The following is a 24,789-nucleotide window of genomic DNA, read 5'->3' as shown; positions in this document are numbered from 1 at the left end:
AGTGCATGGATGTTAAAAAAAAAAAAAACAAAACAACCCACAATAGGACTTAGCCTATAGGCGGTCTAATGTGTTAGCGATTACTGTGAAAATATTAAAGACATTTAAACTATCTCCTAAATGTTGTTCGTGCTACTATCACACAGTTTACGTGTGAGTGTGGGCTAGGAAAAATTTATTGGCTCTGACTACAGAGGTCATTTTATGAAGAAAACTCAAAAGAATGAAGCCCTAGCCTGTTGGGTCTCAGTCTTCTGTAAAGACAGCTGTAAAATGTCTATAAAATGTCTGGCCCATTGCAAGCCTTCAAAATGTACATGCTGGATGAATGCATGGGCCACATGCTTATCAGTGACATGGCAAACTGCAGGGTTCTGTCTTGGGTGGCATCTGGACCAATCTGAGTCCCCTGACACCTAGTGAAATGGAGGCCCACAAAAGGCAGAGGATGAATGCTGAGCTAGGTAGCCAGGCTGGCTGTGTGTTGGTCAGCATTCCACATCTAGATAACTCCCGGTTCAACCAGATCGAAAGGATTGTTGCTGGAGACAGGTCAGGGAGATAAGGCAATACAGGAGATGGAAGAGGTCGAGGAACCTATCAAGTAGTCTGAGGAATTTGATGAAAAGAATATGGGTTCCTGCAGGACTCGATGGCCCAAGCCTATAATCCCAGCACTCTGAGAGGCAGAGGAAGGCAGATCTCTATGAGTTTGAGGCCAGCCTGGTCTACAAAGTGAGTCTAGGACAGCCAAGGCTACACAGAGAAACCTTGCCTCACATAAACCAAACCAAACCAAACCAAAATAACAAACAAACAAAGAACGTGGGTTCCTGTTAAAAGTGATTTAATATAATGCACTTTGCTAAAACTGGACCTTATTTATACATGGGAAAGAAATATTTGGGAACTAAGTGACAATATTAACAGTGGTTATCTCTGAAGAACAGAAATAACTTCAAATTGAAATTTTAGAGGTGCGGGGGCGGGGCAGGGTAAGATTCTACCTTTGACACCTCCCCCAAGTTAAAGCAAAAGTTCTTATGTAGATAATGGAGGCTCTCTGTGGCTCTGGTGGATGCCATTATCGCTCACAGAAAAGAGGAGTTGAGACAGAAGTGTAACTTTAGATATTTGCAAGGACAGATCTCTATAGCAACCAGAGAATACGCCCTGAAAGGGAAGACACGAGCCTAGACCTTGAAATCTCTGTTAAGGCTTAAGATTTCATTTGGTTCCTGACTTTTTCCTAATATTGAATCACCTTCGGGAATCTTTTGTTTAATCATTTCCTAAGACTGATTCAAGGTGCTCTTAATCTTCCAATCATCCTCGTCCAAAGCCGCTAAAGCCCAACGCACGTTAACTACAGTTCCCAGCATGCCGTGCGCGCGCCTCGAGCGCGTCGCGCGTTGCGGACGGACGCCGTAGCGCGGGGAATTTCGAGCAGAAGAGCCGCGCGGCAGGCCGGTAGCTGGCGGTCTTGTCAGTTGCGACCATGGAGGCCCTGGCCGAGCCGCAGTGGCCTCCGGGTTTGGCGGTGATGAAGGTGAGTGTCTCGGGAAGGCCGGGCGCGGACGGCGCTGATGCGAGCGGGACGGCCCTGGTCGCGCGCCCCCGGCCTGGGCCCTACCCTGGGCGGCCGCGCGACGCCGGGCCTCAGTTTCCAACCCCCGAGACCGACCGGGAACGCGCCGCGGCCCTGCGCAGTGAGCCCAAGGTGGCTGCCCTAACGAACCGGATGTTTTGGGTGTCGGTCACAACCACTGCGTGATCAGAATAAAGTCACTGTAACGCGGCGTCAACGATGGTGACAGCTCATCCTCCGAGAACTTCCTGTGTTAACAGTGACACGACGCGTGATTTGGGTGGACGTTGCATCGGATGACGTTTTTTATAATCGTGTAGCATAGCAGGGATTGGGCTTACCGTGTTTTTCCATTTCTCGCTGAGGTCCAGAAGTGCGCCTCCTCCTTAGTACACTGCAGTCGGTTTGCTCCCTGATGTACCCTGTCTGACCTAATAACGACACATCTCTTTTTTGTTTAACTTTTATTGTTTGTATTAATTTATTTAGGAGACAAGGTCTTACTCTGTAACCCTTGGCTGGTGGTCAGTATGTAAACCAGACCTGGTCAGTATGTAAACCAGGCTGGCCTCAAACTCTACCTGCTCCATCAGACAGTTCGCTCTTCCCTGGGTCACGTCTTTTTACAAAAACGAGAACAGGACCTAACAGGACCAACACTTAGCCTTTGATTTTAAGGAATTCTTGCACACTGAATCATCTCACTTATGTAACATTTACTGGGCTGGATTTTTTTTTTTTTCTCTTCTTTCGTTTTGACTTTTGTTTTTTTGAGACGGGACTTTTTTCTTGTGTGTATCCCTGTTCTGGTACTTGCTCTGTAGATCAGGCAGGCCTTGAACTCTCAGAGATCTGATTGCCTGCTTCTTCGCTCCTAGTGCTAGGATTAAAGGTGATTAAACTCATCCCCTGAATGTTTTTGTTTTGTTTTGTTTTTGTTGTTTGGTTTTTGACTAAGAATCACTGGGTAGCTTTGCGCCCTGAGTACAGGCTTTTTCCTTACCTTCCTTCCTTTCTTCCTACTTACTTTTCTTAAATCCAGTGTATCTATTACAACCTGAGCATTTCCCTATGGCAGTTGATTATTCTTTGCTTTGTTTGTTGTTTAAGACAGTGTTTGTGTAGTCCTGACCATCCCAAAACTAGCTCTATAGAGCAGGCTGGAACTCACAGGGATCTGACTGCCTCTGCCATCCAAGTGCTGGGATTAAAGGCATGTGCCACCATAGCCCAGCACAAGCAGGTTTTTAATAATTATATAATATTTCATATGGATGGTTAATGACAACTTTTTTGATTGTGTTTGTTTTTGAGACAGGCTTCGTATGTAGTACAGGTGGGCTTGGAGCTTGCTACCAAAGCTGGCTTCTAGCTTTGGATCCTCCTGCTTCTGCCTTTGAAATACTTGGATTAAAAAAGTATGTGCCACTATAGTGGTATTTGGTTGTATTTAAATTATTTATTCTAAAAAATTATTTTGTGCATTGCGTGCTTTGCCTGCATGTATGTGGGTGTACTACAGTGCATGCCTGGTGCCTACAGAGATCAAAAGAGAATGTTGAATCTCCTGGAACCAGAGTCGTGGATGGCCGTAAGCTATGTATGGGGCCAGGAATCCAACCCATCTCCTCTGAGCTGTCTCTTTAGCTTCTACAGTTTTTAAGAAATAGATTCATATGATTCAAGAAATCTATAAAATGAAAAAGTTCTCCTTTCAGCATGTCCCTCATTGCCCAGTTCCCTGGTCTTACTAACTGTGATTTATCATTTTATTATATCTCTTCAGAATTTTCTTCATGTACGGAATATATTTTACTTTTGCTTTTGTTATTTTGAGCAGGGTCTCATTATGTAGCTCTGTCTGTCCTGAAACTAACTATGTAGACCAGGTTGGTCTTGAACTCACAAGTGCTGGGAAGCACATCCCTGGCCAGAGCCTACATTTTTATTCATATTGTGTGTGTATGTGTGTAGCTCAGCATGATAGCCAGAGCCACTTCCATGCTAGACCAAGACTCTGCCTTTCAGCTACCTCCTCAGCTTCTCACACCTCTGTTTCTTGAGAATAAAGCAGCTCACCTGTTCTTAAACACATTAAAAGATTTTAAGTTGCAAGAATAAATCATGTTCTGTTTCGCTTGTTGTCTAAAGTTGATACTGACTGTTGCTAGCTGTTTTGAAGGCTTTCTCATTTGGCTGCACTGTGGTGTATCATGGAGAAAGTTAGGCTACCAAGAAGAGAATGGGTATTTTAGTGTTGGCTTGACTCAAGCCCAGTATTGTGCTTACCCTGGATGTTAGTTTCCTCATTGTGAAATAAAAGTTTTAATTGGCTAGTTTGTTTATTTATATTTTTGTCGTGGTAAGGTCTCATTATATAGCCTAGTCTGGTTTTACACGGTTACCTCAGCCTCCAAAGTGCTGGTAGTACAGGTGCGTGTGACCATACCCTGCTAGAGACTTTAATGTTTGGCTTTATTAGTCCTTGAACTGGCTGGTTTTGTGTCTGCTCACAAGCTAGAGTCATCAGAGGAAGGGAGACTCAGCTGAGGAAATGCCTCCATGAGATGTAGCTGTAAGGCATTTTCTCAGTTAGTGATCAATGTGGGGAGGGCCTAGCCCACTGTGGGTGGGGCCGTCACTGGACTGGTAGCCCTGGGTTCTATAAGAAACCTCATTGAGCAAGCCATGAGGTGAGCAAGCCAGTAAGCAGTACCCCTCCGTGGCGTCTGCCTTAGCTCCTGCCTCCAGGTTCCAGCCCTGCTTGAGTTCTTGTCCTGACTTCCCCCAGTGATGGACTATGATGTGTAAGTGAAAGCTGAATAAACCCTTTCCTTTCTGACTTGCTCTTTGGTTATGGTGTTTTTGTTGCAGCAGTAGAAACTTTAACTAAGACAGTCTTCAACTGGTTCTTTTTTTTTTTTTTTTTTTCAAGACAGGGTTTCTCTGTGTAGCCTAGACTCACTTTGTAGGCCAGGCTGGCCTCGAACTCACAGAGCTCTACCTGCCTCTGCCTTCCCGAGGGCTGGGATCAGGGTGTGCGCCAGCCACCGCACCCAGCTGGTGAGGATGGGCTCTGAAGAGCAGGAATGCAGGAGCCCTTTTGTGAAGGGCTAACAGTATGTATGGCACAGGAACCTGCACCAACTGTCCAAAGCAACTGGGATAACCTGAAGTTTGAATTGGGGAGATTTTTTTTCTATTTGTCATGAACCTTTGTTTATCTGTAGTTAGATTTTGAATATCTATCCCATACAAATAAATGCTATGGAATTAATTTTAGGGAATAAAGGGAAAGTTGAGTGCCAAGCGTTGATTTTGCTGTTGACGTCTTGCTGATACATATGTGCTTTTGCATTTCAGACAATAGATGATTTGCTGCGCTGTGGGATTTGCTTTGAGTATTTCAACATCGCAGTGATAATCCCCCAGTGCTCTCACAACTGTAAGTACATTTTATTTTGTGTTTCTAAAAGGACAAGGTAGTTTTCATTAATGTGTAAGATTCTTTCACATGTTCATTTTCATCTTTCATTCCTTTGTCTTGCACTCTTAAGGTCTATGTCATCACCTTTTCTTGAATATGGCAATTTTTTTTACAAAGTTCTTACATTTTCTACCACCTCCCCCGTGGATATCTTTGTATGCCTTTTGTAGAATTTGTAGCAGTAAAGGTTTTGGTAACAATATGTGCTTATTTGCTAAGCACTTTAACATGTTAAACTTCAGGATGTTGTTTTTAGCAGGATGATAGATAAATGGTCCAACCACTTGGTGTGGAATTTAAAATTTTAAACGTCAAAATAATAGGAATGCAGATGCTCTTCAGCATGGGATTATATCCCAGTAAACTTGTCAGGAGTTGAAAATATTGTTAATTTGTCAATACACCTAGCCTATTTCCTATTGTAGCACAGTACAGGAAGAATGTGCTTACCCTCTTGACTGATGTGGCTGATGGGGAACTGCCTACTACCTCTACCTAGCATTTCAAAAGTATTGTACTGGATATTGCTAGTGGAAGGTTATGGTGGAAAACAGGACAGAGAGAATTAAAGTACAGTTTCTATTGAGGGAATACTGTTTTTCTATTCTGGTATAGTTGCAAAATTGTCGGTCAAGCCATCATAACTCAAGGACCATTTGTATTCCCTCAGAATTCTCTCACTGAAGATTACTACAGATTGTGTTATCACTTAGCAGCTGTGTGATACTGAAAAGAATTGTGCAGTGGAATTGCTTATCTTCTTTATGAGAAATATTTTTTAAATGCTTATTGTATAAACCTTTCATTGTTTATTTGCTTGGTGATGGGACTTCACCATGCCCTCTACATGCTCAGGCAAGTCTCTGCTACTCTCCTAGGAGTATTTGAATAGCTTAAGGTTGTAGAGGTTAGTGAACCTGTCATTTAGTTTATTGAATTTATGTCATTTAGTTTATTAGATTTATGATCTTTTTTTAGTCCTCTGTTTTCAAGTTGATTTGTCTTGGAAAGTTAAAAATCAATTCAGTTCGGCTTAAAGATGTTTTTTTTTTCTTTTTTCTTTTTCTTTTTTTGGAAAACAGCTTTGACAAAAAGTTCTGTGAAGTCATAATAAGATGATGGCAAGTATCTGCTTTGCAGATACACCCACACTTAGCTCTGAGTGCCACTTACCAAGTAGATGAGTTTGTAATTACTATCCAACATTTCTCTAAATATTGGAAGTCTGTTGAGTAATTTTTACTTCAGAAGAGAAGTAAAACTGTGAAACTAAATTAAAAGCAGTAACCATTCCTATAGGTACCCGAGATCAGTAGCCATATTTAGGAGTTTGTGAGTTAAAATATTGCTTGCGAGACTTCTTACTGTGTGTCTTAATTATTTTTCTCTTGCTGTGATAAGACACCATGACCAACACAACTTAGAGAAGAGAGAGTTTATTTGGGGGTTATAGTTTCAGAGGGTTAGAGTCCCTAACAATCATGGTGGGAAGCATGTCAACAGGCAGGCAGGCAGACACGGTGCTGGAGCAGTAGTTGAGAGGTCACATCTAGAGATTCAGCCATGAGTCAGAGAGAGCTAACTGGAAATGGCATGAGTCTTTTGACACCTCAAAGTCCACCTCTGTGATACACCTTCTCCAGTAAGGTCACACCTTCTTATCCTTCCCAAGCAATTCCACCAAATGATGACTAAGTGTTCAAATATATGAGTCGATGAGGCCGTTCTTATTCAGAGCACCATATTCCACTCTCTGGACCCCGTAGGTTTGTGTCCATATAATAATGGAAAATGCATTTAGTCTAGCTCCAAAAGTCCTCATAGTTTTTCACAGTCTCAACACAGTTTAAAAGTTCAAAGTCTCATGGGCTACATCTGTGCAGGCATTCCTGGTTATCTCCATGCATGGTCCTTGGTTGGAGTATCAGATAGCTAGGATCAGATGGAAGGGGAGGAAGACCTTCCATATCAGTGGACTTGGGGAGGGGCATGGGAGGAAAAGGAGGAGGGAGGGTGAGATTTGGAGGGGCTGAAGAACGGGGCTACAACTGGGATACAAAGTGAATAAATTGTAATAAATTAAAAAAAAGTTCAAAGTCTCTTGAAATTCAAGGCAGTATTTTAATTGTTACCACCTGTAAACTCAAAATCAAAAAACAATGTACATAATTCCAACATAATAGTGGCATAGAATCTATCTTACTGTGAAGGCAAAGGGGCATAGTGAGGAAATGCGGGACTAACGCAAGACTGAAACCCTGGACAAACTCTGGATTCATAGCTCCATGTCTGACGTCAGAGGATTTAGATGGTTCTTCCTTGCAGCTTTGCTTGCTGCAGCACTTTTTGCTCTTGGGCTAGTTCTGCTCCTGTGTACAGCTCTGCTGAGCAGATATTCATGGCTCTGGTGCCTCTACCATCGTGGGGTCTACAAGACAACCGGGGCTCACTTTTTACAGCTTCATGCAGTAGCCTTTCAGGACCTTCCTGCTGGGACTCCCCTGTCGCATGCCTGGCCTCAGTGGCTCTCTTCAGCCCTGGAGGAGGGTTCCACAACCACTTGTGGACCCTCATGACTTGAATGCAAGAATCACATGGTCAACTCCCAAGTTTTCCTGCCCTCTCAGGATAGAGCCTGGCCCCTGCTTTGAATTTTATTTGTAGAAGCTTTGCATTATATTTGTTTTTAGCAGCAGAAAATTACTCAGGCATTTCCTTTTTACAAATGTGGTAGCATGGCTGAATGTGGTCTTGCCCCGAGCACTTCCTTTCCATTATTCCATTGTGTAACTGGTCTTTCTTCAATCTTCTCATCTCTTTCAGCATAGGCCTTGGCTCTGACATTAAATTTTCTGTTCTTTTTCTTCTTAAGCTACATTTTATATTTTTGCTCCACTTGCTTTTTTTCATTCTGACCTGCATAAGAGTGGTTTCGAAGAACTACTTGACAGATATCTATCCTACCTAGTGTAAGAGTCTGAGAATTGCTGCATAAAGACCCCAGATTCAGATAGTATGTGAAAGCAAAGAGCGTTTATTCTGCAGAAAACCAGCATGCAGGGGTGTACCAGTCAGGCGACCATGAAGTGAACTCGCCTGCTCTTTTAAAGGCTTTTAGGGGAATTTCAACTGTGGCTATGTGACTTTGATTGGGATTGCCCAGTGCCCATGGAGGAATGTATTTGTACAATTTTGACTGCTCTTCACTCTGGGGAGAGAGGATTACCTTATTGGGACTTTTCTTTGTTTGATGGACTTAATTTTTGCTAGATATTGGACAGTCGCTGATTGGTTGCCAGTCTCCTGTGGTCTCCAGGAACTTGTCAAGCAGGAAAGGGGGAAGGGTGGCAAGAACTTTGGCCAGGCTTTGGGCCCAGTCTCAAAAAGGAGTTAGTTAGGTTCTCTCACTAAGAAAATGATCTATTATTTTCAGTATTGCCTCAGGCAAATTTTTAGGACAAGTGTGGAAAGTAGCCACATTCTTTGCCAAAATTTCACAAGAAGTGGTCTCAATTCCAGTTACTAATATCATTCCCCTCTGAAACCTTTTGAGCTGGACCTCTGTAGTTGCCATTGCTCTCAGCACTAATATCTTCCACACCCTTTAAACCCTCATGGCTCATCACTTCAACTACTTTCCTAGTCCAAAGTCCCAAAGCCTTTGGGAAAGGAAAGGACTGATCAAGACATGGCAGAGCAATATTCCACTCCTGATACCCACCTTCAGATCTGCCTAGCAACTGTCAATCACACTTACAGATGTTGTGTTTGGTACTGGCTCCCACAGGGTTCTTTTCTGGCTTTTGAGGTGCTCTCTGCTTGTGGTCTGTCCTCTCTGTGGTGTTGCCTGTCTAGATTTTTTTGGGGAGGGTTAGCAGTTTAGCTTATGACCTTGCTTTTCTGGTGGATATAAGGAGAGTTACTGGGTTTTCAGGTTGCTCAGCAACCAAATGGCCACTTCTAGCTTTTTTTACAATGCCCAGAAGAACTAAACCTGTTGTCTGTCTTGTACTTGGCCATAATATGTCCCTTCCTTTTTTCTCTTGGGGTACTGTTGTTGCAGCTGGAATTACTTCTTTCTGAAGAGTTGCACGGTCAAAATCATACTATTTTTGCTTCCTCAACTAAATGGATTTGGTTTTAGCAAAGCTCCTTAATTCAGCTGAATTTAGGCTTTGTGTAAAGGAGCAATGAGCAAGGTGTGGTCTATTATACCAGATAGTTTTCATTTTATGTTGCCTTGGGTATGAAAAATTTAGTAGATGTTTATTTCTTGCTTGAGTTGTAATATAGCTGCCTTGCACTGTGTTAGCTCCTTTGAGGTTAAAAAAAAAGTTAGTCTTGTGTGTTATTTTGGCACCTGTCACCCAAGTGCTTGTTGAGCATGGTGGTGGACGACACAGTGTTAGGGCATAGAAATCTTCATTTGATAGCTGGGATATGTGTTGTATCTGTATATCCCATTTCCGAGATTCTGTTTACAAGAGGGAAACACTAGGTATCTGGTATCTGGCATTTGTATAAAATAAGCGTGGGCTTCTATGTGTTTCTGTGGTTCACAAAGAGGGGGTGGTATGTGCTCATAGAGTTATGAGAGCTTAGAAAGTCATTGTTCCAGAGGCCTTGTCTTAACAGCACTTTTTAGTTATACGTATAAATACTTGTACAGCAAGAAGGCAGTAGAAACAAGGTTATACAGAAATGATGATGGAAGTACTCTAGTCTTAAGCCAAAATTGTGTTAAAAGTCAGATTTGTGCATTACTCAATAGTTTCAACTTCCTATGTGACATCTTGTGTCTTTTTGCAGATTGTTCTCTCTGCATAAGAAAATTTTTGTCCTATAAAACTCAGTGTCCAACTTGTTGTGTGGTAAGTTTTTATTTATTTTGATTTATTGTTTTTAATTTTGTTGTTGATTACAGCACAAAAATTCATGGGTTGATATGTAGTCACTGAAGTAAACCATTTGAACATTTCCAGGAAAGATTTTTTAAGTATACATAAGACACTTGGGTTTTGTTCCACTTCCCATCAGGATTTTTGATACCCTAAATGTATTTTAGGAAGTATAAGGCTCTAATAATAGTCTTTGACTCCTATAATTTATGTTTTTATGGCTCCTAACTTTAATTTATGTTTTTATGGCTCCTAACTTTAAATTATAGTTTCTCACTTTGGATGCAAATTTTTGTAGGAGGCAAGAGATTCATAGCAACTGGGCTCATCCAGCCCTCCCTGGTGTCTTACCATCCTCTCAGACCAGCCCTTCAGAGTGTGAAAACAGGTAGAGAGGGAGATAGAACAGGAAATTAAACCTGCATCTGAATAAAGAAAGAAGAGACATAGATCTCTTGGAAAGGATGTGGGGAGCTGGAGTTCGTGACTACTCTGGCCAGCATAGTGTATCAGGATGTCACTGAACTTGTCTAAACTTGGATTGTTGACCACTGTTTGCTGGTCTTAGCACCAAAGTATTCCAGACAACATCTGTGCTGCAGTCCTGGGTGTTTCCCATATAGTTTTGAATTTCTTATTTTTAACTCTCTTTGAACACTTCATGCCTCTTCCAGTGTTTTTACTGAGAAGAGCTTCTCTCTTCTGTTTCTAAGTAATTTGGGGAAAGCTAGAGTTTTGGCATTTTGAAGAAAAATCCTTGCTCATATTGAGTTTTGTCTTAGTTGGTACAGAGTAAACAGCAGATAGTTTTAACATGCTTTTGAGAGCTGTTAGCAGGTCCTGACTCACTGGTTAAAGTTCTGTGTTACTATGAGATGAATTCACTTTATTTTGAGTTTTTCCTGGAAGACTAGTGGGACAGAAAGCCTCAGGAGGACAGGTCAGGCATTTTCAAAAACAAGATTGTGACAAGTTAATTACTGTTCTTGACCTTTTCCATCTGTTGTTTTTCTTTTCTAGGCAGTAACAGAGCCAGACCTGAGAAATAATCGCCTTTTAGATGAACTGGTAAAAAGCATGAATTTTGCACGGTATGATTCAGTTTTGTGATTAACCTCTAACTGCCTTTGTTCTTTATGTGTATCTCCTCCCTGTGCCCTATTCAGTGAGGGAGTACAGGGTTATATACTAGAGCAGAAGAAGGAAGTCCATGATAGCCACTGCACACTTGAAGAAGTTCTAATATGTAGTCATAAGATTTTTCTCTTAACAGAAACTTTCCTCTTTTGAGGAATTAAGAGTAAAGTGTAGATATATCGGCACTTTGTTTATAGTTAACGTTGTATTGCCGCTGGGTGTTAGCATCCTAGGCTTTTTAATGGACAGTGCTAGAGAATAGATGTGTCTATACAGTTGTATATGCTAATCCTTTTGTATATGCATATTTGTAATTGTTTCTCTTTGTTATGTTTTAACCTATTAATTCTTAACTACATTTACTAAGCATGTGCAATATGGTTTATTGTGTGAGACATACAACTGCTTGTTTGTAAAGTTCTTATATATAGCTTTGCTCTTTAGCTGTCAAATACATGAATGTGTGAATATGAGTTTGGTCACCCGAAGGGATATAAAAAGGCGTTTTACTAAACATATCTTGCATTGTTTTAATCATGTTATTAGTTTATATGTCCATGTATAGGACTTCTAAACTTGTTGGAACATTCTTGAAGATACCTTACCTTGCCTCTAAAAATGTCTTCAGACTTCTATTAGAATTGCACATTTATTTGGAGGTTTGTAGCATAAAGATGATCATATTCAGAACTCTGAAGTTTTCTAATGTGTCCTTCCAGTAACCGACTGGTTAGTTATTTTCTTTGTGAGGCTACATAAGGATGGTATCCTTTTCTAGACAAAGAAACTGTGTTTTTCTAATTCTTTTATTGAAGTTGTTGCTTACTGTAAAGTCTCTTGTGTATTAGAGTTTTTTTTAAGGTATGTATGGATGTGATATATAGCAAGTAACATACTTTTTAATGTGGGCATATGCACGGGTATATGGACACACTTGTATGTGTGAGTGCGGGGGTGAAAGCCAGAGATCAGTATTGTCTTTCTTTGATCATTCCTCACAGTTTTGGGGGAATGTTTCTCATTGAGAAATTGTAGGTTTGTGTAGGCTGACTAGATAATAAGCTTCAAGGTCTGCCTGTCTCTGCCTGGTCTGTCTTAGGGCTACAGGGGTACACTGACAGCCCCAGATTTCTCTGGGCTCCTGGGACTTGAGCTTAGGTCCTCTTGCTTCCAAAGTCACTTAATGACTGAGTCGTCTCTCCGACTTTTTGTTGTTGTTGTTGTTCGCTTTTGCTTTTTAAGATTTGTTTTTATGTGTCTGTGTGTATTTGAAGGTCCCCGATGGATTTGTCATTTTCCCTTCTTGATATTACCATTCTTAGCATCATCCTTTAGATGCTGTTTCTTGGATACTCATCATGTGCTATGCTGGGGTACTTCATTTACAAAATTAGTAGGGAAGAAATAGAAGCTAACCAATATCGTTACTTGTTTGAACCTGGTCTAAAACTGATGAGGGAAGAAGTTTAATCTTATGACTAAAATGTAAGATATTTATATTGCTTTTTGATTTTATTTGTCTTTCTCATTTGTCATTACCATTTTATATGCCATTCAGTTAAAAATTTAATATTTAAAAATTCAATATTCTAAATTGAATAACAAGATATGAGAAATAACTGAAAATGTTTCCGATATAAGGATGACATAGTTCTTTTTAACATTTTCTTTTGACCTTTGATATTTATTTTCAGAGAGCACACATTTTCTTGGCTCATTTTAATTTAAAGTAATGTTCTTAGCCAGGTGTGGTGGCTTACCTTCATCCTAGCATCTGAGGAGCCAAGGCTAGAGGATCAGGAGTTTGAGGCTAGCTTTGGTTATGTAATAAGACCCAGTGTTTAAAAAAAAAAAAAGAAATTCTTTATCTACTGTGTTGAACATAAGTTTAGTTAGATTTTTTTTTAATGTTTTGTAAGGAGAATATCATTTCTGCCCTAAGTGGTGAAGTATTACTTATTTTTAATAGAGGCCAGTCTCCATCTATGGCATTGGTTTTATAAATTATTTGGGAGTTTGGAATTTTCTTCTAGTACTCCAAATGTAAGAATATACATATTTTAGTCCCACTCCTCCCCAAGGCTGTCGATGGCTCTTAGGGGATAAGGAGTCATTTTCTTCAGTGATGTAGCCATTGATAAGCTGTCTGTGCAACAGTAAGTAACTCCAGACCTACACTCATGCAAGAAGCCCTAAATACAGTAGGTCAAGGAACGTGAAAGTAGGATGTTAGGACCAGGGTTTGTTGGGAAGAAGAAGGGTTCAGAGGAGATGGAGGGAATTATAGAGGGTAAGGAAGGTGAATACGATCAAAGTACATCTATACATGAGTGAAATTATCAAAGAATTAACAAAAACATTTAATTAAACATTTTAGATAACAATTATAGCAGATAATACTCTTAGCTTCTCACAAATAGGATGTCAGTTCCCCTGTGGTTGTGCTGTCATTTAGAATGCTGGCTTTCCATTCAGGTGGCACTGAGCTCCTACTTCTCTAGTTATGATTACAGTTTGAGATTTACTCTTGAGCCCTGTCTTCATCTGAAAAGGTAAATGGTACTGTGATAGGATTGTAGATGAGAGTTATATAAAGGTTTTTGGAATAGTACTTGGTACAAAGGAATCCAAAACCAGCTTCCTATTACTGTTGTACATTTCTGCCTTCCACATTGATGCTCTGTGGTGCTATTAAGAATGTGCTATAGGGGCTCTAGAGAAGGCTCAGAGGGTAGGAGCACTTGCTGTTTTGTCAGAAGAACTGGGATTTGATTCTTAGCACCCATATGGTGGCTCACAAAGGTCTCTAACTCCATTCCCGGGGACTCTGCTCTCTTCTAGCCTTTGTAGACACTGCATACACCTGTTACACAGACACGTGCAGGTAAAACACACAGACACATAAAATAGAGAAAAGAAAAGAAGAATGTGCTTTAGTAGCCTCTGCCTACTTCATCAGATGTTTTTAAACTGCATGTTTTAGATCAGAGCAGACATTTTCGGGGACTTCAGTGGTATAGCTATATTCATTATACGAGCTTAATGACTTCCCATGCACCTAGAGACATACTGTAAGTCTTGATGCTTGGCCACATTCTAAAGAAATGAGGCTACTTGTGTAGTTAACAAGTTGGCAAGCTTTTTCTATATGAGTCATAGTTATTTATTCAGAGTAAGAAGCCATGTGCTGGGCAGTTCGGGATCTCTGTCAGCTGTCTGAGCGCTAATCTGTATGCTTTCCTAGGTGACTTGGAACAAACCAGTAGAATTTCCTGGGCTTTGTTTACCTATCTGTACAATGAGATGTTGATTCTTCTCTGACAATCTTTCCAGATCCAAAATCTGACCACAAGATCACAGAGTGCCTATGATGAGTGCAGTTAGGTTCTGCAATGCCAGGTCACTGTGATAAGAAGTCATAAGGGAAATTAAGAAAAGTAGCCAGTTCCATATAAATGTAAACATCAGTTTGGAAATGAGCATTTTTGTCCAATTTATTTTAGGGTATATGAATTATAAAATGTTTCTGGGCTCTAGATGTCCCCTTTTTTCATGTTTTCCAATTCTTCAGACAGGCCTTTCTTCTAGACTTCAGGTTCCTGTCAACAGCTTATCTCACATTTATCCTTGAGCCTCTTCAAAGAGTGTCTAAGGCTTAACATGCATGAAGGAGCCTGCTAGTGCTCTTCTCTGTCCCGTACCTGCTCTGACAGTTGCTCTGTCTCTGAACAGCAGCACCGGTATGTGTGTGTGTGTGTGTGTGTGTGTGTGTGTGTGTGTGTGTGTATGAATTGTGTGCTTGTTCATGTGTGTATTTGTGAGTGGGTTGGACGTGTGTGCCATGGTATGTGAATGGAGGTCAGAGGACAGCCTTCACTTATTGTTGGTTTTCTACCTTGCTTGAGACAGGGTCTCTGTGGCCCTGCATAAGCAGCCTAGCTGGCCCCTGAGCTTTTGGAATTTGCTGTGGTCTGCATTTCATCTCTCAGATGGGGCACTCTGGGATTGAAGATGCTTATTCTTCTACATCTGGCTTTTACATGAGTTCTGAGGGCCCAAACTCAGGTTGTGAGGCTTGTATGGCAAGCACTTTTACAAAACTACTCTCTCCTCAGCCCCTCACTGAAACTATCCTTTTAATTACTCTAGCTAAAGACCTTGGTTTTTCCTTTTCCAGCACAACTCACTTCCCAAGCCCTTGCACTTCCCCCCCCCAAAAAAATTTCCAGACATTTGATACAATTTAATACTAAATCATAATAAAAATAAACCTCATCTCCCTTTTTAAAAAATATTTTATGGCTTGATTAGTAGCTATTTTCTTTATTTTTTGTGAACATTTGTAGACCAAATGTTACAGAAGCTGCAAAATCCTTCTTTGAATGATAGTGCATTTTTGTTCTGACAAGCGGTTAAATTACCAGCTCTTTGCCTTTGCTCTATAAAGGGTTGGTGCAATGTATGATTAGGTTCTATTTTGGTTTTACACGCATACACACATGCATACACATGAGTTTTATACATACAGAAGTAAACATATATGCATGCATGCACGTTTGTATGAACACACACTTTGACTGCGCTGAATGGAACATCTTTCCAGCACTGGCCTCTGGTTTACCAATGTCTGTGTTCTACCAGGCTTGTGGGTTTCTTTTTTTCTTTCTTTCTTTTTTTTTTTTTTAATTGTCCTTGTGTACTCTGGAGGTGATTGTGGATGGGTGAGAGTTTTCCTTCTTGTGGCTTTTGTGGCTTTGGCTTCCACATGCCTGTCCCCCACTCCTTGTCACATTTGCTCAGAATTGTGTTCACTTCTCCCTGCACAGCGAATTCACTTTTCCTACTTAGATGTCAGTTCAATATGCAAATCTCAGAAAATGCTTCCAGGTGAAGATCTTGGGGCAGAGTTGGATCACCTCATGTGATTCTCTTCTTCCAAGAATCATACTTTTGTGTTACTTGTGCTGTAGTGCAAGTTTCATGTAGTTCTCCACATTTTATTTAGTGATTGTAGAGTAAGTCTCATATTAGCAGCTAGAACCCAATTTACTTTAAGTCTTACTAATTGCCTTTTCATTCTGATTTATTGCTTTATTTCTTATTTTTATAAAGGCTGTTTAGTTTGGTTGTGATTGTGACATAAATTCTGTGTTTCAGAGGAACAAGTCTTGAAGACACGAGTTTATTTTGTATAATTTGACATCTTAATTACCTGCTGTTTTATTTTTATTTTCAAGGACTCGCCTGTTGCAGTTTGCTTTAGAGTCACCACCCATATCTCCTGTGTCTTCCACCTCGAAGAAAGTTGTTAAAGTACATAATGCTGAAGCCATCAAACATCCTAGCAAACAGGGGAACAGGTTAATGGATAAGTTCCTGGTTAGAGAAAATGATGATTCTGTACCTGAGTTGTTGGGAAAAGAAAATGACAGGAAATTCAGCCCTCATAAAGAGATAAGTACTTTTGCTGAGATTAAGGAGACAAGTCTCATAGGAAAGACGGTACTTGGTCCCTCAGATGCTAATGGTCCTGTGACACCTTCTACATCTACTATGAAACTGGACACTAAAGGTAGGAAGCCATTTTTATATAAGCCCTTTCATCTTTAAGGAAGTCTCACCCATGTGGTGTGGGATTAATAGGCAGCACTTTTGAGGGGGAGTAAAAAGGAGTAGACCAGGTTTCACGTCACCATGTCTTAGGATTGATGCAATCAGTGATTAGAGGCTTGTTGTCTTTCAGAGTTGCAATCAAGATGATTCTTGCAAAAGTGGAATGGTTAAATAGTTAATGCTTCTCCTGGAAGCTTTCTGGTTTTTTGTTGTTGTTGTTGTTTCTTTTTATTTGTTTATTTTTTTATCATTTCACCTCATCCAGTTGAAGTTAACTCTGAAAGAAAGAGGCCTTTATTTTATGCTACTGGTTGAACACTTCCTTGCTGTTCTGCCTGTAGCTTGACATCTGTTGGCCTGTGACAGTACGTCAGTGACCCTGCCTTATTTCCCGACTCCCTGGATGTTTCTTGGCTAGTTTGTCACTCTTCCCGCAGTGTGCCCCTTGACTGACAGAATAACTGAAAACTGATCTGACGTGTCATCTGGGTAGTAAATACAGGGTTACTAGAACATGCGCTCCTCTTTTGTTTACATATTATCTCTGCTGTTTCCATGCAGCAGTAGTGACATAACAGAGCCAAGGTTATAGTGTGAAGGGTTATCTGGAAAACCCACGACCAGTCTCTATGCTTTCATCTTTTACTAAGAATGCTGTGTCTTTAGCAAACCCATACAACCCATAGTTAAAGGCCAGTAGTGTTTATTAGAAAGCTGGAATTAGTTTAATATTACTTATGTGTTAATACTCTTACGGCTTTTTTTTTTGTATTATATATTCTATGGTTTTTGTTGTGTTTTTAGTTTCAGAGATACATGTTTTCAACTCTTGTAGAACTTTTTTTTTTCCAAATGAAATCTTAGAATGGCTATAACCTATGAAATAGATACACTTCTCCTCGTTCTAGTAAAAGTAGTAGGAGGGAACCTGGTGACTGTGGTCCACAAGCCTCCCTTCTTTGGGTACTGTTTTTAACCCATGGTAGATTCTGATTATCTTCACATTCATTGCAACTTCACAAAGCCGTAGCTTTAATAAGGCATACCTGTCATGGGAGCAGGGAGGTCAGTAGTTCAGCCAGTTGTACCAAACCAGCCAAGCCTTGGCTTGAGTTACAACTCATAGTTGTAACTTCATTACAGAGTTGTTGACATTGCTTTTGTCCTGTGTAAGATGGGGCCTGGGGAAACTCAGCACATGGTTTCCTGGTACCTTCATAGAAAAGCTATAACCAAAGTATTTTCTAATTAGTCAATTCACAACCTTACTTGCAGTCTCTAGGCCTCGGATTCTGATCATGTGATTTTCCACACAGTAGCTAGTTACTAGTCACCAGTGTGCCACTGTCCTTGCTTTGTGCAGTTCAGTGTCCCAGTGGGTTCCATAGTAATGGAGACAGGGACTGTCTCTGACATGAACTGATTGGCCTGCTCTTTGATCACCTCTCCCTGAGGACGGAGTAGCCTTACCAGGCCACAGAGGAAGACAGTACAGCCACTTCTGATGAGACCTAATAGACTAGGATCAGAAGGAAGGAAATGAAGACCTCCCCTATCAGTAGACTTGGGGAGGGGCATGTGTGGAGAAGGGGGAAGAAGAGAGGGATTGGGAAGGGAAAAGGGGGGGAGCTATAGGGGGGGATGCAAAGTAAATAAAGAGTAATTAATAAAAAAATTAAAAAAAGAAAAATAATTTAAAAAATTTTTAAAAAATTACAAAAAATAGAGTTTTTCTAAGAGCATATTAGCCAGGATCCTTCTTTTCTTTTAGTTACTGAAAGATGCCAGTTTGTTAATTTTTGCCTTTTCTATGACTAATAAAGTTTCTCTTTTTAAAAAAATGTAGTGTCTTGTCCTGTTTGTGGGGTCAGCATTTCAGAAAATCACATCAATAAGCATTTAGACTGTTGCTTATCGCGTGAAGAGAAGAAGGAGAGTCTTAGAAGGTAAGAAAGCTGGGCATAGCTGTTTACCTACCTCAGATTGATGCTTCTGTGCTTTACAGACTAGACTCAAAACAGGACTCCTTTGTTCTGGTGACTGTTACTCCTGTTTCCTTTCCCGCTTGATTTTTTCTTTAATGCTGGTTATCTCTCCATCTTCTCTTTGTCCTTCTTCAGTTCACATTGTTATATGTTAGTAGCAGATCAGTGCTTGCTTGCTGCTACATTATGACTTAGAGAAACTAGTGACTTAGAATTCTCTTGTCTTTTAAACTTACTTTCTTTTTAGAATTCTCAAAATCTCATACAAAGGCCTTGCCCAAAGAAAGCAAGGACAGCTTGAAATTTGGAACATGTAAAATCTTTCATTAGTTCTTATGATATTTTAATATTTTAAATAAACCTTTAAACAATCAAAGAATTAGTATTTTAAATATTAATTTAAGTACTGTATATTTGTCTATTGGTATTTATATGGTGCTGAGAGTTGAATCCAAGGTCTACTACCTAGTGAGCTTTTTCAAAAATTATTTTTTGAATAGGCTGTTCTGTAACATGATGTCCTGTAAAAATGATGGAGAAGCTGGGTGTGGTGGTGCACACCTGGAATCCCAGCACTCTGGAAGGCAGAGGCAGGCGTATCTCTGAGTTCAAGGCCAGCCTGCTCTACAAAGAGAGTCTAGGGCAACCAAGGCTATGCAGAGAAACCCTTTCTTGGGGTGGGGTGGGGGGCGGAGATGCAGAAGAGTATTTTTAGCTTAGTTTGATGGTATATGCCTAAAATCCCAGCATTCAGAAGGTTGAGACAGGAGAATCGTAGACTACTGAAAAGGGTCGCGTAGACGACTGAAAAGTAGGGCAGCCTAAGCTGTACAGTGACATTCCAGCCCCTTGCTTCTATTTCACTCTTTCCTTGAGAAAGAGTATGTTTGGAGCGTAATGACTTTCCTAAAACACCAAGAAATGACGTTACTAATAAGCTGTGAGTTCAGTATTTGTACCCATACTACTGTGCTACTTTGCCTCCTTTCTGTATCAACGTCACCAAATCTGAAACTAATTCACTTGTGTGTTTAAGGACTGATATTTTAATTGAAGCTGTACTTGACTCCAAGCCTGGGGAGTCCTGTGCTCACAAGGACTTCCTTTTTGTACCCACAAATTTGTTGATGGGAATAGAATTTAGATGTTTATGTTGCTTAGTTTGGGGGGGGGTTGGAATAATATAAATGGATAGCTCTCAGGATGACTTTTAAGCCATCAGTATTTCATGACCTGTTTTGTTTTTTTTTTTTTGTTGTTGTTGGCTGTTTGTTTGATTTTTTTTTCCTCGTGTGTTTCTTCCCAGAAAATGAGTTGGAAGTAGAAAAACTGAGTATTTTCTCCCTGAAGAGTAAGAAATTGGCACTGATGATCTTGTTTGTATTGCTCTCTTTCTAGATGGCTCTGTTGTATTCATCTAATACTTCTAGCTCTGTCCAGTGGTGTTCTAAATCTGGTTGCACAGGTATTGCCAGTTGGTCCCCAGTGCAACACAGAACTAGCCTGTACTGTGTCACTGTCAGTACACTGAAGGTGCTGAGAAGTCCTATACTTGAGACAGCTGCTGGAGTTGGTTTTGTTTCGTAATTCCTAAATTCACTTTACTCCAAGTTTTTGTTTTTTTATTTGTTTTTGCTTGTTTGTTTTGTTGTTGTTCTTTTTTTTTTCCTCACAAGTTATTTCTTACAAAATTGTTCAGACATACTTAGGGCAACATGGAGCTGAATCATTTTAGCTATATCCTAGCCTTGGGTTTGGTCACATAAGGGTCTCTGTGCTTTACAGACTCCTTTATAACAGTCAGGGTGACCTACTGAGTGTGGCTGATAACTCTGACCCCATCCTCTGCAGAGCATCAGTTGGTTCAGAGCAGAGCTCTTTTCTATTGATGTTCTGGTTCTGAGACCCCGACTCATAATATTTATCTTCACTGAGTCAGCATAGAAAAGATGAGTGTCGTGTCATGCTTGGGGAAATGTTTCTTTGGCTTCATAGTCTCAAGTTTTTGGTAGAGATGGTTGATGTCTGGTCGTCCTTTCATTGTGAGCCCTAGGGAACACTACAAACGTTTATTCGAGCTTTACAGTTGTAAATGTAATAGTGTGACCGTAAGAAAGAAATGTTTGCTAGAGACTTTATGAATCACTCCTCCTTTTGTGCTTGTCATAAACACTGCAAAGTGAGTAAGTTGTTGCCATTTCCTATGACATTATTTTAACATAATTTCGTCAGTCTTGTAGAATCCAGTGGATGCCATTATAAGAAGTTTGGGGAAATACACTGTTGAGGTTACAGGTTCTTTTACAGTTAAGTAGATATTTGTAGCTTTCAGACTTTGCTAATAGAGCATAAAAGAGACAATTTAGTCAGGAAATGATCCTGGTGTGAATAGAACTGTTTTATCTATACTTAACTGTAATAGTGCTCTCCGTATGACCTTTGGACCCAGATTTACCTTGGAAAACTGGAAAGTAAAGATTTTCAGTTTCTGCTTCAGTCCTGTTCTATGTAGATGGTGCTATGGAGAAAGTGACTGAGCATCTTCATTTAAAACAAGCTTTTCTAAGGTCCCCTGAAGTTTGAGAAGCACAGGCTTTATGATCTTTTAAGATCTTACTAATTTGCTGTTGTCATTGAAGTGATTGCAATTGTAAAGACCACTTTGAAAACTTTATGTACTTAATTGCGCATATAGCTGAACCTCTAGTTGGAATGCTTATGCTGACACCCTACCTGTCTCTTTACCTTTGTATAAGTGGGTATGCATGTCATGTTTAGGGGTATACATGTATGTTAACATGTATGTGAAAGCCAGAGGTCACCCCTGAGTATCATACTCAGGAATGTGCTTACTTTGTTCTTTGAGTCTGTCACTGGACCCTGGCCTTGCTGATTAGTTAGGCTAGCTAGAGCTAGCATGCTCTAGAGATGTTCCTGTCTCCACTTCCTCGGTTTCTTATATAGATAGGTCAAACTCATGCTTGTGAAGTAAGTACTTCATAAACTAGAGTTCATTTCCTTACCTTCTTTTTTTTTACTTTAATGGCTCAATTATTTTTCTTGTCAGTCAGGTGTTGGGAAGGTAAATTACTATTTTATTTGAGAGTATTTGATAATTCACAGTAATCAGATTTTTCTTGTTTGTTTGCTTATTTTAGTTCTGCTCACAAAAGGAAGCCACTGCCGAAAACTGTGTATAACTTGCTCTCTGATCGTGATTTAAAGAAAAAGCTGAAACAGCATGGCTTATCTGTTCAAGGAAACAAACAGCAGCTTATTAAAAGGCACCAAGAATTTGTGCACATGTATAATGCCCAGTGCGATGCTTTGCATCCTAAATCAGGTAAAGTAATACAGCTGTGCTCATCTCTGGATAAAGCAAGTATGTAGGTCAGGGAGTACCTTTTAGGTAGTAGGTAAGAAATGCAAATGAATCCTTTCAAGAGCTACCTGGAGAAACACTATGCTAAGGCAGTCTTCCTCTCAGGCTTTTTCATAGCACCAGGTCAATTCATAGAGGAATCACTGATGTCAGTTTTTTAGTATCTTTCCAGAGATTGCATGGTGGTAAAGAATGATCGAGAATCCCATACTCCTCCCACTTTATGCTGAGTGACTGTGAACAAGTAACATCTCTGTATTTCAATGTTCTCATTCGTAAAGTGAGGATTATAATCCTACATGCTATACAATGTTTTTAAGGTGAATGTATCCAAAGTATCTAGTACCTCAGCAAGTACTTAGAACTCAGTGGATGTTTCCATTGTGATTATTGTACATAAACAGACATTGTTAGTTGGTCTGATTCATAAAAATGTCAGTATCCTCCACATAGTTTTCCTTCACATAGTGATTACATTTTGGAGTTCTTTATAGGTAAGAACATTTAGAATTTGCTTTATGTTTAAAAACATGAAGAGTGATATAAAAACAGAAAAGTATATCGTTTGCTAAATTTTCATAAAAATGAAAATGCCTCCTGAGATTACTGTCAATATCCCAGAATCCCTTTCCTCCCAAGCCAGTGGTTGTCTATATACATCTGACCACTGTCATCTGCCTCCTTGACCTACACAAGTGGGTAATAGCCACAAGTGTATCCCTGGGTCTAGTGCTGTCATGGTTAAAGCTCTTTTCCTGCTATACTATACATTTCTGTCCACTACTTTACCCAGGCTCAAGATCTTTTTAAATTACACATTTTTAAAAAATATTTTTGTCCTGTTTTCTATGAATTAGGATAAATGCATTGAACAGTAGCCATAGCCTGAATGTTATACTATTGTAAGATTTCCTCCACCAAACAAATTAGTCTATTTTTTAAATTCGCCTCAATGAAGAAGTCAAGACACGGGCAGAATGTAGTCATATTTTTTGCTAGAGCATGACACAAATGGCATCTAATCAAGTTCCAGTTCCATATAGAGCTCTTGTTGCCCTCTGACATCTCTTGTCTACATTTCAGCATTCCGGTCTTCCTCTTTCCCACCACAATGGCCTGTCAAGCTGTGCTCTAGGTATCCTCTATACTCTGTACTCCATAGAGTATTCTAGGATTCTCGCCTGCAGCCTTACACTCTTCCACAGCCCTTCTGCATGAAAGGCCTATGAACAACATGGCCAGGATTATCACAGTGTTCTGTACTAAATTTTGGTTGGTTGGTTGGTTGTTGTTTCAAGACAGGGTTTTTCTGTGTAGCCAGGCTGTCCTGGAACTCACTTTGTAGACCAGCTTGATCTTGAACTCAGAGATTTCACCTGCCTCTGCCTTCCAAGTACTGGGGTTAAAGGCGCGTGCCATGACTGCCCAGAAGAAGCAACTTAAAGAAGGGAAGACTTATTTCAACTCATTGATTTTGCTGACACATGAGTGGGAAGGCATGACAGAGTTTATGGTGCTAAGTGTGCAGCTAGGACTCCTACCATCTCAGCACACCAGAAAGCAGAAAAACAGAGGTGCTGGTATTCTGTAGAAATAGCCTACTACTGATGTTCCTATGTGTGGGCCTCTCCGTGTTTTTATGCTTTCTTGGAAGAAATCCTTGGCCTTTTGCAATCCATCAAACGTTTAGCTAGGATCTCACTCAGGTATAGGGTCATTTATCTCTTGAGCATTGCTTTTTGTCACCTGATGCTCATGATCCCTCCTGCTCTTGCCACCTGTTTTTGGATTTTAAGACATGAAGTTGTTGTTTGGCTCTAACTGGTGGATTCAAGGAAAATTAGAGTTGGATAGGTTGTCTAGCTTTTCCTTGTCATTATAGTGAGTGTGGTGCTGTTGTTAGCTCTCTACATCCTAAACGGAATTACAGGTTTTTCTGAAAATAGCTTAATCCTTTAACTTGTACCCAACCCTAATATAATTTTCTTACTACTGTAGAGTGTGCCAGAATGGTACTTGTGTTAATGTATCGGATAGAATGTAAATACTGCTGATTTTCTATTACCCATGACTCGGTAAACTCCCAAGGAGATGAGTAGTTCTAGCTCTCAGAAGAGACTGTTTACATTGCTTCTACCAGTTTTTTGACATCTCAGTACTTGGAAAAGAAAATTTTTTGTTTAAGTGAAGCAGTTGTTTTGAATTTTAAAATAAACTTTAGTAGGATTTTTCAAAGTGGATATATGATGAAGAGAGGTGGATGTAGAAGGAGGTTGACTAAGAAGTACTCTCATTTTCCCCATGGATCTATCCTACAATATAAACAATTATCAAGCCATCCCAGTTTTTCTGTCTACCATTTAGAGCTTCTCCGTAAATTCCAGACAATATCTTTATACATAAAAATGTGTATAAATGATTGTCAGTTTTCTGTGTACCTCATGCACTTTATTATTTTTTAATCTTTATTTATTTATTACAATTTATTCATTTTATATCCCATCTGTAGCCCCCGCCCTCGTCCCCTGCCAGTCCCCCCTCCCTCCTTCTTCTCCCCCTATGCCTCTCCTTTAGTCCACTGATAGGGGAGGTCCTCCTTTCCTCCTATCTGACCCTAGCCTTTCAGGTCTCATTAGGACTGGCTGCATGGTCTTCCTCTGTGGCTTGACCTCCCTGGAGTTGGTGATTAAAGAGCTGAC

At 40.1% G+C, this 24,789-nt stretch overlaps 1 protein-coding gene across 8 annotated transcripts in view; it reads left to right on the top strand.

Annotated features, from left to right (window-relative positions):
* Positions 1-1,396: 1,396 nt before the first annotated feature.
* Positions 1,397-24,789, top strand: part of Rad18 (RAD18 E3 ubiquitin protein ligase) — an 84,139-nt gene continuing 60,746 nt past the window's right edge. For all 8 annotated transcript variants that reach the window (XM_021636484.2, XM_021636482.2, XM_060383891.1 and 5 more), the window contains exons 1-7: positions 1,397-1,549; positions 4,952-5,033; positions 9,885-9,946; positions 10,994-11,064; positions 16,348-16,682; positions 18,570-18,669; positions 21,867-22,051. In XM_021636484.2, coding sequence (XP_021492159.2) covers positions 1,499-1,549; positions 4,952-5,033; positions 9,885-9,946; positions 10,994-11,064; positions 16,348-16,682; positions 18,570-18,669; positions 21,867-22,051 — 886 coding nt within the window. In that variant the 5' untranslated portion in view covers positions 1,397-1,498. The remainder of the gene's footprint in view (positions 1,550-4,951; positions 5,034-9,884; positions 9,947-10,993; positions 11,065-16,347; positions 16,683-18,569; positions 18,670-21,866; positions 22,052-24,789) is intronic.

The sequence above is a fragment of the Meriones unguiculatus genome, chromosome 5 (genome assembly GCF_030254825.1).
Source record: "Meriones unguiculatus strain TT.TT164.6M chromosome 5, Bangor_MerUng_6.1, whole genome shotgun sequence".
Lineage (NCBI taxonomy): Eukaryota > Metazoa > Chordata > Mammalia > Rodentia > Muridae > Meriones > Meriones unguiculatus.
This window is presented reverse-complemented; position numbering and strand designations above follow the sequence as displayed.